The sequence below is a fragment of the Erpetoichthys calabaricus genome, chromosome 2 (genome assembly GCF_900747795.2).
Source record: "Erpetoichthys calabaricus chromosome 2, fErpCal1.3, whole genome shotgun sequence".
Classification (NCBI taxonomy): Eukaryota; Metazoa; Chordata; class Cladistia; order Polypteriformes; family Polypteridae; genus Erpetoichthys; species Erpetoichthys calabaricus.
In genome coordinates this window covers 212,133,387-212,148,853 of record NC_041395.2, presented here as the reverse complement: position 1 = coordinate 212,148,853, position 15,467 = coordinate 212,133,387, and the positions used below count along the sequence as shown (strand labels likewise).

General features: G+C 37.1%; 1 protein-coding gene across 2 annotated transcripts in view; it reads left to right on the top strand.

Moving 5' to 3' along the window:
- Positions 1-15,467, top strand: part of gon4lb (gon-4 like b) — a 142,979-nt gene that overhangs the window by 64,286 nt on the left and 63,226 nt on the right. For both annotated transcript variants that reach the window (XM_051923063.1, XM_051923062.1), the window contains exons 9-11: positions 2,520-2,711; positions 3,567-3,759; positions 13,561-13,662. In XM_051923063.1, the coding sequence (XP_051779023.1) occupies positions 2,520-2,711; positions 3,567-3,759; positions 13,561-13,662 (487 nt within the window). The remainder of the gene's footprint in view (positions 1-2,519; positions 2,712-3,566; positions 3,760-13,560; positions 13,663-15,467) is intronic.

Below are 15,467 nucleotides of genomic sequence, written 5' to 3'. Positions count from 1 at the left end.
TGATGATATGAAAGCAGCGGTGGCTATGTGCTCAACCAAAAACATTTTTGCTGATGGTATTAAAAAGTTGGTACGATGCTGGGAAAATTGCATCACAAAGGAAGGTGACTGTGTAGAAAAGTGATGTAATTTTGATTTTGAAATTCTTAATAAATAAGAGTTAAAAGAAAAGTGCGGAAACTTTTTGAACATCCGTCTTAATTTAACTGTATGATGTTCCTCATTTCCTCTCCAGTAGCCACAATATGAATATAACCTCAGTTTAGTTTGTCTCAAACCACCGTCTTAACTCCTCTTCATATTTGTTATTAATGTTTATTTTGGAGTGCTTAATAAAATTAACATTAACTAGCATGAGAGGAAACTCCACCTTCACTCGTTTGACCAGCAAGGCACTGCGATTCGGTTCTTGCCACCTCTTTATGTGTTCTGACTGACCCAATTGCAAGTAAACTTACACCAATTTTTTTTCTTTTTGTTTTTTTTTTAACTGTTGTCCGATTGCATGTATGAGAGGCTCTAAGACTGAATCAGGTGCTGCTGTGATTGAGTGAGTAGTGCTAGTGGTTTTATATGAAGTGTACTATAACTATACCAGTGTGTTTATTTATTTAATTATTTTTGATTGTTTTTAGTACTTCGTGTTAATCCTTCACTCATTATGATGTGAATGAGATTCCACTATTACTGACAGCAGGCGCTCAACGTGACTACTGTAGCATGCAAAATGTCACGCATATTGCACAGTATTTCATGTGGTTAAATCGGTACTGTGCTAGATCACATTTAGACCTCATGTGAAATGCTCTAATGTTTGCTTGGTACCACATTGTTCACATTTACCAAAATGAGCCAGACTTTAAGGGAAATAATGCCAAAGTTAAAAACAGAATAAAAGGTCCAAACTAGGAGTGAAAGTGCCATAAATTATTTGTGTTTATTTGGTTTTATCCAGACTTTTTAGTTAAACTATGGTCTGTTATAGTGCTAATATAATGCATTTCTATAGAGGAACCTGCTACAAAATTATATCCTAACACAAAATTATGGTTAGCATTAGGACAAACTCTACATAGTCAATAAAGAAAAATTACCTTTGAGATATTTTAGGAGAGGACTCAAGTGCTGAACCTATATAAATGCCCTAATAATAACCCTAACCCTAACCCATCAAGACAAGTTCTTTCTCCCGTCAAAGATCCCAGTTGCCCACGAAGCTAATGTTTTGTCTCTCTTTAGAGATAGACGTCTGCTGTAGTCTTTATCTGAGCTACGCAGCATATGTAGTAGAGCTGACACAACAATTCTCAGAGCTAGGGTTCTCTCCTTTGTGGTCTGAATAAGGGATGCAAACTCCGTCTTCAGGAGTTCTGACTACTGTTGTCACATGTTGTTGACACTGACATGGAATATACTTGTCCCAGTAATTCTGCTCTTATGCTTTACACCTAGTGTCAGGTCATTGTTCAACATTTCCTATTATCATTTCAGTTGTACGTGTACTAATAATTGATTAAATTAGTTGGTAAATTAGGTTCGTAAAATATCGGTTTGTTGTAAAATAAATATATCATAGTTTATTGTAGAGTACACTTGGTTGGAGAAGAGAAAACATGCTTGTATGTCTAGATCATGGAGAAAATGAACCTGCAGGCCTTAAGACCCTTTGGAATAGGCAATGTTTTTCTTACTTAATTAAACTGGCTACTTACCCCCTGCATGCGCAAGCAAGCTGATATACCCTATTTTATTGAATATAGTAAGCATGTGGTGCTAGGTCAGTGCTGAAACAAATTTGTACCATGCCCTTAGACAGATGACTTGGTTGAGGGCAGTGCTGCCAAATGCCAAAACATAAAAACACAAGAAAAAGTGGATGAGAAACACTTATTACCAGCAATCACAATAATTGCATCTGTTTTTAAATTTTGATGAAGCATGAACTAGGTCTGTCATCTGAAGCAATGACTGAAATGTAATATCTTAAATGAGAAAAATGAATTTATCTGAATATACCTGGATTACAGATTCTACTAGCTACACATATGTTCTTGTGTGTGATACATGACATAATTGTGAGGATTTTTGTATACTGCCAGTTATTTATATGTACAAAATATTAACTATTTTCATTAGCTAAGTGTTGCTTTGCATGGCGAGGTGGAGGTTAGGAGCACACCCTGATACAGCATGGGGCTGCAGCAATTTATCATGTTTTTGTTGCACAGCTTATAGAAATGCAAAGAAAATTACAAATTAACAACAAAGATTACAAGGTAATGCCCTGGCATCACAGAGTATATTAAAAAAAAAAACCATTGACAAAAAGAACTGATAGACAACACAACAGAGTCACCATCAATACAGTAGGTTTAAGAGGTAGAGCATGTTATGAAATAAATGTGGAGTGAACATCAATTATGGCAGAGAGGGAAAAAGTACTTTATCATAGAAAGCCTGAATATTAGTGGGATTTGACTGATTTATAGCTTCATTTCAGTTCCATCTTTTCATCCTAGGGAGACAGTACTGTGACCCTCCCTCAGAGACATATCAGTGTTGAAGTGGCACCAATGGGCCCCCCGCCTCCTCCTAAACCAGTCAAGCACCATACCCCTTCAAGGCCTACTCAGGACAGTACTTTCATGGAAAAGCTACATGCAGTTGAGGAAGAGCTTGCACTGAGTCCTGTATGCCTGGACTCCTATCAGGTAATGCGAAGATTTTTCTCTCTTGGTAATTATTGGGTCTTGTCTCATTTCTTCCAAGGTAATGCCATAATCTGTTTAATATTTATGTTCCTTACCTACTAATGTTACATTTATGTTTCTCATCATATCTCAGTTCTTTTTCATGGTTAAGCTTAGGTCTTGTCTTGCAATTCTCAGGGAGTCTTTTACGTTCATATTAAATAAAGTTTTGATTGCATGCCGTAGTAGAAAACAGTACTCGCCTGTCTTTTAATGCATCATCAGAGATTAATAACATTGTTAATATCTATTGTAGTAACACATAAAAAATAGTACATGATGATTGCTAGATTCCACTTTGAAATTCAAAATCTCTGCTCTATTTTATGAAAAAAACAAAAAAACAAAACATGTTTTACTCCAGCATTTTAAACAATACCACAAATGTGTACGCATGAATAACTAAAATATTCATAGTGCTTTTGAAAAAATAGACAATTATGTGTGTTCACTTCTCTCCAGTGTCACAACTCTGTTCGCGGCCCCATTTATTTTCAAATTGGCATTTGTTTTTGAGCTTCCCTTTGATATAAAGATTTATTAACTGCAGCTGTTCTTTCTTTGGATTCTTCCCTAAGTATGGGCTAAAAGTACATACTCTTTTTCCACTGTAATAATCCATCATGGTCGTGTTTTCATCTTAGAAATTTCCCTTTAAATATTTTATCATGTAGATAATCATAGTGGAAGAGAAATAGTTATTTTAGTTTGATTTTAATTTTACAGTTGCATTTCAGAGCCTGAGTATTTTCTGTTTTAATTGCTAAGTTTGACAATATATGTTACTTGTTTTTGTTTATTGAATGTTATTTATAGCCCTTGGACGAAAGTCTAATTGCTTTTCGAACCAGATCGAAGCGACCTTTGAAAAATGTACCCTTGGGCTTGTTGGAGGCAGAATTACAGGCCCCTGATATCACACCAGACATGTATGACACAGGAACCAATGAGGACAAAGAATGGCAGTGTTGGCTTGCAGGACTAATGACAACAGAAGTAGAAAATGAAGGTAAGCATACTGTAGTGTTTTCAGTCTATAACCTTTTTGGCTTTGTAATATATGATAGAATAAATACAATAAAACAAATGTCCCTGCTTTCAAGTCTAATATTATGTTACTTGGATAATTTTATTAAAAAGCAGCCCCAAGCTTATTTTTAATGCTAAAATAATTGGCAAAAACAGACATGAGTCATTTTGCAGCATTTATTTTATATCATGAAAGTGCACCCAACTCATTCAACATCTGATTGTGCAGTCTTAATGTGCTTTATATTGGTGTTAGGAGGGTTGTTTAAGGTTGCAAAAGCTGGTTCTTTTCCATGTGTTTTTTCTTCATCATGCTTCAGTTCTTTCTTAGACATTAACTAGTTATTGGATACTGTTAGTAAGTTATCAGAAGTGTCTAAGCACTGGTCAGGTAAATCAGAGAGTGATGTTAAGAGGTTAAATGGTTATTCCTCATTTAATGATATTTCACGTTGCCTGCTCCTGGTGGCATTAGAGACCCAGTTTACAATTTATTGTTTAATACTTTGTTTTTGTGATACTGGTAAACTGTTATTTCAAAAATGGGTCCAGTTGGTCCTCTGTATCTCCGGGTATCACATCCAAAGGCAGACTCAAGTAACTGCGGATCGAAAAATATTCATAAAAAAAAAAAAAAAAAATCCAGAAAGTTCCAAAAAGCAAAACTTGAATTTGGCATGTGCCAAGCACTGCAGTGAATCCATGTGAATGACATGATCTGTTGGCATATCCTGCTGTAGCCTCCTGCCGTAAGAGTTGAAAAAATGGCTCATAGGAGCAAAATTACAGCTCCTATATGGCAGACAACTGCTTAGACAGCACACTGCTCTTCAGTTGGATAGCTGTGCTTACACAAAGCACTGTTGCTTTTCTCTGTAGGTCAATTGACCCTTTTCTCTGGCAAATTCTGACCTGTTCTATTTGGCCTCTGATCATTACTATGGTTAGGAAACGGTTTCCATTTTTACACTTCCCGTAGTGCTGTAGCTCTTAAACACAACACAAAAGACATACATAAAGACACAGAAACAAAGTTGACTAAACAATCGCTAACCAAAAAGTCAAACTAAAATTGGATTTCCCTAAACCTATCCTTTGTTTCTATGAATAAATGGCTCCTAAAAAGCAATTTAAGCGATCAAAGCACAATCCCTCAAAATCTGAAAGGGAGCATAAAGTGTACTGTCTTGATGAGAAAATAAAAATGGTAAATCTTTTAAAAAGTGGCACATTGTTTAAGGGTATGTGGGATAATCGATGGATGGGAAGATGTGCACAGGTTATATGCAAATGCTATGACATTTTATATAAGGGATGACTCCCGCAGATACTGAGAGCGAACTATATAATTAATAGAAGATATTTGTAATGTTAGTGATTATTAAGTTTTCATTTTATATATACAGTGGAACCTCGAGATACGATCACCTCTGTATACGAGAAATTCAAAATACGAGGAAAGTATGAGCGAAAAATTCAGATCTAAATACGAGCATTGGCTCGCGTAACGAGCCACGAGCCAGGCTGTGGGTATAGCTCGCGGCTTAGCAAGGGGGCGTGGTAGCAGTTGCGAGCCGCGATCTGCGGTGTCTGCGTTTCTCACTTAAGTGCACAGGTGGGAAACTGCCCACATCCATGATTGTTCCTGTGGCTGATGGGCTGCAGCTGCCATGTCCTCCCCGCATATATAGAGAAGCGCGAGCCGGTTAAGGGGGAGAAAAAGTAAAAGAAAAGAGAGAGAGAGAGAGCGCGCGCACAAGCAGGCAGGCAGGCAGGCAGGCGGCCGGGCGAGTGAGTGCAGGCTCGCGTGTAGCTGAACAGTGAGCTGAACAGGCGAGCCAAACAGCTGAAGCAGGACGGTGTAGAGAAGGTCAGCTGCATTAAGAGTGTCTCGCCTGTTGCAGAGCCCGCAGGTGAGACGCTAACAGAGAAGAAGCACCGGGGATTGTCATCTGTTTTTTAAAGACGGCATCCTTTTGACGTTTTAAATTTGTGTTAAAGGATTGTTATTCTTGTGTATTTTAAACCTCCACTTCACAACTGTTTTAAGGATTATTTATTTAAAGATTTATTGAATGCTCTACTGCACTTTGGACACCTGTTTTGATTCTTTTAATAATCAGTTATATTATTTACCAGTGTTATTTATTAAAGGTAGACTACAGTATATATAATTTATCAGTGTTATTTGTTAGGAAAATTGATTTTTATGTTAATATATTTGGGGTGCAGAACGGATTAACTGGATTTCCATTATTTTCAATGGGGAAGTTTGTTCTAGATACGAGAAATTCGCTATACAAGCTCAGTGCTGGAACGAATTAAACTCGTATCTAGAGGTTCCACTGTAATAGTAAAAAGCACTTAAATTTTATAAATACTTTACACAGCAGTTATTCAGTGAGATTTTTTTTTTTTTAAATAATGTTGATGTTTTCTAAGGGACATCATATTTTTTACAGACACGTGACCAGTTAAGACAAAATGTTTGTATATGGTTTGTCATGTAGAATTCTATGGTGACCTTATTTTCCCATTTTTATTCTTTATCATGTAGACTTAACCAAAATGCCTCAAATTCCATACATTTACCACTCTTTGGTTAGGTACAGTACAGCACTTCCTCACACTTTCCCTTCTTTATCTGTAACCTCAGGCAATTAGAAAGAGTGAAAAAAACAGGAAAGAGAAAGAGCTGCACTGTTAAGTAGGTATTATAGATTATACATTTTATTATAACTAGTGCCATATAACCAAGTATAATGTGGCTTTTAAATCAACCATTCAACTTGATGCTAGATGCGTGGCTTCAGGTGTCACAATAACATGGTTACATTCAGTAGTTCCTGGTTAGCACATCATCTGCTCAGGCCCATGTAGCCTGCTTTCTTCAGGTCATCATGATGTCTACTTTTGTCAGGATGCAACATGGCAGAGCAAGGTTATTGTAGTTTTGCCTTTTTGTATTAGTTTTTATTTCTATATTTTTTCTAACCTTAATTGGAAATGCAGTCTAGTTTTAGTTTTACTTTGTCATGTATTTTTAGTTTTAATTTAGTTGTTATGGTTAAAGAGCTACTATGGAGTTTAGTTTTGTGTCACAATCAGACAGAACTGTACACTTAACAGGTTTGGATATAATATGAGTTTAATGTTAGTGGAAGTTTACTACACTACATGGTTTGCTATCTGGTTTTGTTGTTGTCTGCAAAAAAAAAAACATACTGAATATGAACAATTTTATTCAATTTTATAATTTTTAAACTATTTTCTATGTCAAATGTGCACTGACTATTGCCACTTTTCATCTTTTCCTTTTTTTGCCCAGAATGGGCCAATTTGTAATGCAATTTAGGTCAATTTTAAGGTTTGAGGGTTTTTTTTACTCTATCAGGTAATAGGAGTATGGACAGCCACAAAATGACAACAAAGCGAGCATCTGAGTTTTAGGAACAATATATGCATTTTCTGAACCCACTTATCTAGAGCAGAATCGCAGGAATCCTAGAGCCTATTCCAGCAGGTTTGAATGCAAGGCAGGAAATATCCCTGGTATGCAATATGTATAATATGGCTGATGTTAAGAACAAAAAGAATGTGATATTTCAACTATTTTGAAAAAGAAAAAAATGATATTTTAAAACATAATTCTGCTACTGAATTATTTTCACAGTATCGGGTATTTTGAGCTGTGAATGTAAACTAAAAAAAAAGATACATTAATAAATATAGAATAAATGCCAAAACAAATTGGTATGTTTAGTTTTTCACCAGATGGCAAACTTTTTTCACCTACATATTTGCAGTTCAGTAGAGACATTGCCAACTCAGGAATTTTACAAGGTTTGTATTGCTTCGTTGTTAAATGACGTTCTTAAAGTAAAAGTGATTGGTCAGCAACAATATGCCAACCATGTATGTAAACCTAGTCAGTCTCTCAATCAGTGCTGTTTTATTTTCAAAAAGGTTTGCTTTTGTGCGAATGGGCACTGATTATTCTGAACTAAATGCAAACACTTGAGAAATAAACTGAAACATTATTCACTTGTGATTTTTCTGTCTGTATGGTATAAAGATTTTGTTGACCAGCACATTCCGACTTCAGGCGTTTGAATTACATCTACAGGAAGTGCAAAAGAAATGCAGCAGCTCATCATAATGAACGTCAGACTCATATGAAGCCTGGAACTTGGCTTAGTGTGTGCTGCTGTTTAATAGTTGCTGTGTACATACTGTATCTTGGGCTCAGTTAGAATTACAACCAACATCCCATACAATTTTATTTTCAGAATTAATTTGATGCCATAAATTAGTTTCTCTGTGTAAAAACATCAAAAGTTTGACTTTCAGAGTTATTTTGAATTGAAATACAGTGGCATGCAAAGGTTTGGGCAACCTTGCTTAAAACATTTGTTACTGCAGAAGGATGAGCTGATCACAAAAAGGCATAAAATTAAAGATGACACATTTCTTTATTATTTTAAGTAAGAATATGGTTTAGTTGTCACCTCTGATATGTATATGTACTTTATGTCATAAAAGGCATATTTTCTAAACAAATTAACATTTTGGGCTTGCTTTGCATTGTGCTTCATTTTTTGTGCATTTAGGAAAATATGCTCAAAATGTATTGAATTCACTTTTGCAATGTCGTCTATAGCAGATTCAGAGACATGCCTACCTACCCACAATTCATTGCAAAATTGAACAGATATAGAAGAATAATTAAATAGATCTACATATACAGCTATAATTTGGTCTTTAAAAGATGTTTGCTGATTTAATTTTATATGAAGGTCTTCATCTTTAACACATTCAGAATTGCATATTATTCAGAGACTTTTTTTTTTTTCTTCTTCAGTGAAACGGTTTCCTTCTTCAAAACAAGCATATTTCAATTGATTAGAACAAATGGTTGGTGGTTTGGGCTAGATTATATTTGCCTTAATCTGCTTGACCAGTGGCTTTAAACAGGATAACAGGATCATGAAAAGGAAATGCAGTTTAGGTTTTCAACCCTGAAGCTATTATGTGTCAATTAGGATTAATAGTGCTCACTGTTGACAGCTGAGAACACAGAAGGGGCATCTTTGCTGAAATGACCATTCACATAGTCCAGTTTCACTTGCAGAGCATATAGGAGAATCCCCAACACTGATTCATGCTGAACTTTTATATACTGTATACACTTGTTCTGGTAGCAGTCATTTCCTTGTGTCTGGTAAACTTAATTGTATTTATCTGCTTTTCAGATCTTTACAGTATGTAGTAAGTTGATTACCACAACCGCTGAAAGTGTGATCTGAAGTATTTTTTTTAGGTTAAACATATTTTGATTACTGTTTTTTAAGCTTTTAAGCACATCTTTTTTGTTCTTTTAAAATGTACCACTTACATTCTGAAACACAGAAAGTAGTCATGGAATGGAAAATGGTGCATTGAAAAACTGGCTACTAGTAAAACTTTCCTCCTTTACTGTCTGTTAACTTTTCCTTTGCTATTCTGAAAAAGAATTGTAATAAATTGTAAATGAAGAAATAAAAGAATAATAACTCAGTGTTATAAAGCATTCCTGAAAGCAGCAAGCTCATAGTGTTGAATCAGTAAATTAGTACTTTATCATTATCACCCAACAATCTCTGAAATCCTCAAAAACACAATCAAGGGGAAACAAAACCAGCAACTATATCTACATATTGTGTGAGTGTATATGTGTGTGTGTATATATATATCATTTATTTGACAGTAAACTATTTCAACCATTCTATGATCTGCTCCTCACAAACTGAGGGCACCGTGGCGGATGTTAGCAGATTGCTGGCCAACCACAAGCGTTACCTGGTAGGTAACCACCCATACAATCAGATTGTGACACAGACTATGAATGCCGTGAATAAATATATATATATATATATATATATATATATATATATATATATATATACATACATACATACACACCGTATCTGACAAAAGTTAGTACACCCCTCACATTTTTGTAAATATTTTATTATATCTTTTCATGGGACAACACTGAAGATATGACACTTTGATACAATGTAAAGTAGTCAGTGTACAGCTTGTATAACAGTGTAAATTTGTTGTCTTCTCAAAATAACTCAATACACAGCCATTAATGTCTAAACCACTGGCAACAAAAGTGAGTACACCCCTAAGTGAAAAATGTCCAAATTGTGCCCGATTAACCATTTTCCCTGTCTGGTGTCACGTGACTCGTTCGTGTTACAAGGTCTCAGGTGTGAATGGGGAGCAGGTATGTTAAATTTGGTGTTATCGCTCTCACACTCTCTCATACTGGTCACTGGAAGTTCAACATGGCACCTCATGGCAAAGAACTCTCTGAGGATCTGAAAAAAAGAATTGTTGCTCTACATAAAGATGGCCTCGGCTATAAGAAGATTGCCAACACCCTGAAACTGAGCTGCAGCACGGTGGCCAAGACCATACAGCGGTTTAACAGGACAGGTTCCACTCAGAACGGGCTTCACCATGGTCAACCAAAGAAGTTGAGTGCACATGCTCAGCGTCATACCCAGAAGTTGTCTTTTGAAAATAGATGTATGAGTGCTGCCAGCATTGCTGCAGAGGTCAGCCTGTCAGTGCTCAGACCGTACGCCCACCACACACTGCATCAAATTGGTCTGCGTGGCTGTCGTCCCAGAAGGAAGCCTCTTCTAAAGATGATGCACAAGAAAGACAAGCAGACTAAGGACATGGATTACTGGAACCATGTCCTGTGGTCTGATGAGACCAAGATAAAGTTATTTGGTTCCGATGGTGTCAAGTGTGTGTGGTGGCAACCAGGTGAGGAGTACAAAGACAAGTGTGTCTTGCCTACAGTCAAGCCTGGTGGTGGGAGTGTCATGGTTTGGGGCTGCATGAGTGCACTGGGGAGCTACAGTTCATTGAGGGAACCATGAATGCCAACATGTACTGTGACATACTGAAGCAGAGCATGATCCCCTCCCTGGGCCGCAGGGCAGTATTCCAACATGATAACGACCCCAAACACACCTCCAAGACGACCACTGCCTTGCTAAAGGTGCTGGACTGGCCAAGCATGTCTCCAGACCTAAAGCCTATTTGGCATCTGTGGGGCATCCTCAAACAGAAGGTGGAGGAGCGCAAGGTCTCTAACATCCACCAGCTTTGTGATGTTGTCATGGAGGAGTGGAAGAGGATTCCAGTGGCAACCTGTGAAGCTGGTGTGAACTCCATGCCCAAGAGAGTTGACCAGTGCTGGAAAATAATGGTGGCCACACAAAATATTGACACTTTGGGCACAATTTGGATATTTTTTCACTTAGGGGTGTACTCACTTTTGTTGCCAGCAGTTTAGACATTAATGGCTGTGTGTTGAGTTATTTTGAGAGGACAGCAAATTTACACTGTCATACAAGTTGTACACTGATTACTTTACATTGTATCAAAGTGTCATATCTTCAGTGTTGTCCCATGAAAAGATATAATATTTATAAAAATGTGAGGGTGTACTTACTTTTGTAAGATACTGTATATGTACAGTACATATTCTGGTTGGGATTTCAGTCCATCTATGTCCTTCCATTATATCCCTCCCGGGCAACTGACTTTTGGCTGGCTTAAGGGAGTGTGGGAGCATATCACTCTGGAGATCATCATTTGTAGTGGAGTGAAGAAGCTGCCCACCGTGAAGAATTGTTTATGGGGGGGTGTTGGTTGGGGGAAAATACACTGACCTATAGCAGTTGGGGAAGGGGCCTAATCTATAATTAAAAAAAGAAAAAAAATTACAAAAAAAGTGCACAGAAAAGAGTTCAAAGTAGTCCTTGACAGTGAAAAAGTAGAACCTTTAAATCAACTTTTTCCTTGTGAAAGAGAAATAATTTGCTGTTAAACTACCTTGCAAAACAGTTCAAAGTAACTGCTGAAAATAACTGTTACTGTGAGTTGTGAACTGCTGGATATTTTGCAATAATTAAAATTAAAAACTTTAAAATTAATTTAGTCTCATTGATTTATTATTAAATACTGTTATGTTAAGCAATATTGAGTAAAAAGTTAACTCATAAAATAACACTATTTTAAAAGAGATTAATCATCTAAGCATAGTGGTAAAGTTACCAAATCTATTACAAAATTTTTGGCTCTGACAGAGACACCATGATGGCCGGTCAATATGTTTAATTACCTTCTACAAAATTTCTTTTAAAAAAAAAACAAAAAAAAAAAAAAACATTCATCTAAGCACCACTTATCAGGTATCGAAGGTGAGTGGTTTAAAAAATCTGGTTGGCTACTGGTGAAAGATAATGGAATGATATTTGTCATGTGTATGAAACACTCAGAGGCAATCTGCAATCAATTGATTTGGCAACTGTGGCATGCATGAGACTTTGAAAATAAAGCTTTGTTGATCATGTACAAAGTAAAATGCCATTGGTACTTGCACATTAATGAAGGAAAAATTTATCCTAGATCAAACTGGGGTGGAGCAAGTTGAAAAATCAATTTCATTTGCAAAGAACTTCTTTTCTGGAAGCTTTAAGATATTATTGGTTAGCAAAAAAATAATTTACCACATACAACACTAATTGAAAAACTGTTCAAACATTGTAACATGTTGGGTTGCTCCTTCTTAACACATCTTAATGTTGATAAAATTGCACATTATAGTTCAGAAAGAATAGTGCAAGAATTGCTTGATATTTTAGGATCATAAATTAGATCCCTAATACTGAAAAATGTACATTCTGAAGATTATTTCAGTGTTCTGTGTAATGAAATTACAGACATCTTGGTTTTATAATGGATGATTTTGTTTCTTTATTTTTTTAAACCACCCAGCCACTCTTTCGTTCCACCCAGGTTAACAAAAATGATCTGTGGGGTTAACCTATTAACTCCAACCAACACCCAACCCATAACTAATAAACCTTATAATGTCACCCAAAACATTAAAAATTTCCTTTTTGTTTGGATTAATTTGTTCAGATGTGATTTCCTACTATGCAAACTCTTTTTGAAATATTTGTAAAATTGTAATCATATTATGCTTTGTCGGTCCTTTTCTGTGCCATGTTTTTGTAAATCAACTGTGCTTTTTAGTGCCTTTAGTGTTTACTCAGCAACAGCTTGACCTTTTCAATCTGTCTGCAATTGATACTGGTTGCGAAATGAGATTTAAACCTCCAGATGTTGTTTGTTGATCAGTAAGTGGCTTGTCTTTGTTTGAAACTGGAGGAATATAGATCTTTCAAGACAACAACTCAGTCAAGTTGTTTATTGTTTAGCAAACATGTCTGCCTGTGTGGCACAGGTGACGAAAAGAGGACACTCATGGCTTGCTTATTCCAATATTTTCTTATTTTCCTTCTTTTTCTGGTATAATCAACATAGGTACTGTTTTTGTCATTGTGTTCCATACAAAGGTGTTTTGCATACAAAGGTTTACTTCTAAGTTGTGAGCTTTATTTGTCAGACTGCTTGCCATTAGTATATCCTTTGTTTTGTCTTCTAAGGAATTATGTTTAATATTAAAAGTATGTAATAATATGTTTACCTTGCAAAATGAATGAATAAATAAGCTAATTTAATGTGAATATATTTAAAATCATATTACAGTAAATATAATAATGACATATTAAGCTACTCCTTCCTTCATTCTAGAAAATATACAGCAAAACATATGACGAGATCTTGTTCCTTTAGCATGTCAACCTTAATTTGTTCGGTCATTGTGAGTTGTTGTTGATTCCTTGTTTCTTCTTTTATTCTGCAGAGGAAGGTGATGATGATGATGATCCAGAGTATAATTTCTTGGAGGATTTGGATGAGCCAGACCAAGAAGACTTTCGTAATGACCGCGCTGTACGAATAACCAGTAAGTTAAATCACAACTGACACATATCTTCTAATGCTTATAGGCACTTTTTGCTACTCTTCATCACCTTGCTAAAGCAGTTGAGTGCCTAATTAACTTTTAAGTGTACTAGGGGGCTTCGCTCACCAACCCCTGTGTTTGATTTACCAGATATACAGTACAATTTATTTTTTGTATAGCCCAAAATCACACAAGAAGTGCCGCAATGGGCTTTAACAGGCCCTGCCTCTTGACAGCCCCCCAGCCTTGCCCCTCTAAGAAGACCAGAAAAAAACTCCCAAAAAACCCTTGTAGGGAAAAAATGGAAGAAACCTAGGGAAAGGCAGTTCAAAGAGAGACCCCTTTCCAGGTACGTTGGGCGTGCAGTGGGTGTCAAAAAGAAGGGGGTCAATACAATACAGTACAATACATAGAACAGAATAAATCCTCAATACAGTATAAAAATAAAAATTCTAGAAGTACGGAGTAGAATTTCACATTAGATGATATCACATAATATGATTTGGATTTGTTTTAAGTCCTGGAGACCTCATTCATCAAGCTGCCTCCCCCATTTTGCCATTCCACATCTGAAATAGCACTAATCCAATGAAAGGATCCCTCATTCCCACGTCTCCATTCATCAGGGATGACTTTACCTTAGGCAGGCAATCTACAATTTAGATTGTTATTTTCTTGTGATTTATTACATATTCATTATTTTCACTTTTACTTTAAAAACTTTTGTAAAAACTTGTTTCTTTATTTCCTCCCCCGCGCGTGGTTACATCTCTTTCTTCCCAGACGTATAATACTGCTTGTGTTGTGAAGGGTGTTGCGGCTGAACGTATGCTAAGGATATGCCTTTGGATCATTTGCTGTCTTTTTGCTGCTTGCTAGCTGCCTCTTCTGCCTGTCGCATGGCATTGTTTTAAGAGCTTGGAGCACATGATGCTTGCCTGCCAAAAGCAATCCCAACAACTGCTTGCTTAGAGGTCTGTTGACTTGTTTTAAATGATGGCTCACTGCCTGGTCTCGCGTGACGTTGTAAAAGCAATACCTGTCTTTTATTTGTGGCCCCAGGCGTGGTTGAATTCTTTCTTGCAGGATGTATAAAGCTGCTCGCGTTCGGTTGGGGTAGCTGCTGTCGCTCTGCCCTTCGATCTTTTTAAAGCCTGTACAGCTGCTGTCCTTTTTGCTAAGGCCCTGGGACAATCTCTTGGCACCAAGTCTCATGTTTACGGCCCCCGCGAGACGCACCGTGGCAAGTCTCCTTGGTCTCACGGGTCTTTAAAATGTCTTTCGAGATGATCACGTATCGTAGCCTTGCATTTAGATGAATGTAAATGATCTTGCATGTAGATGAACAACTTTTTTAACAGGTTTGACCAACCTAACCCACTCTCACCTCAGAGTACTGCACCCTCCACTCATCCTTCTGCTGATACCAGCATAGGAGAGAGTCTCCCCTAACCCACAATTACAGCAGCGCAGGTGAGCAGAGAGCTGAGGAGACTTTGTGCCAGCAAATCAGTGGGTCCAGATGGAGTATCACCACGACTGCTGAAGGCCTGTGTGTTGGAGCTGAGGAGTCCTCTACAGCGCATCTTCAACCTGAGCCTGGAACAGGGGAGAGTCCCGAGGCTTTGGAAAACATCTTGCATCATCCTCGTCCCAAAGATATCACGTCCTAGTGAGTTGAATGACTTCCGGCCTGTCGCTCTGACGTCACATGTGATGAAGACCATGGAGCGGCTGCTGCTTCACCACCTAAGGCCACAGGTCCACCACGCCCTCGACCCTCTGCAGTTCGCATACCAGGAGAA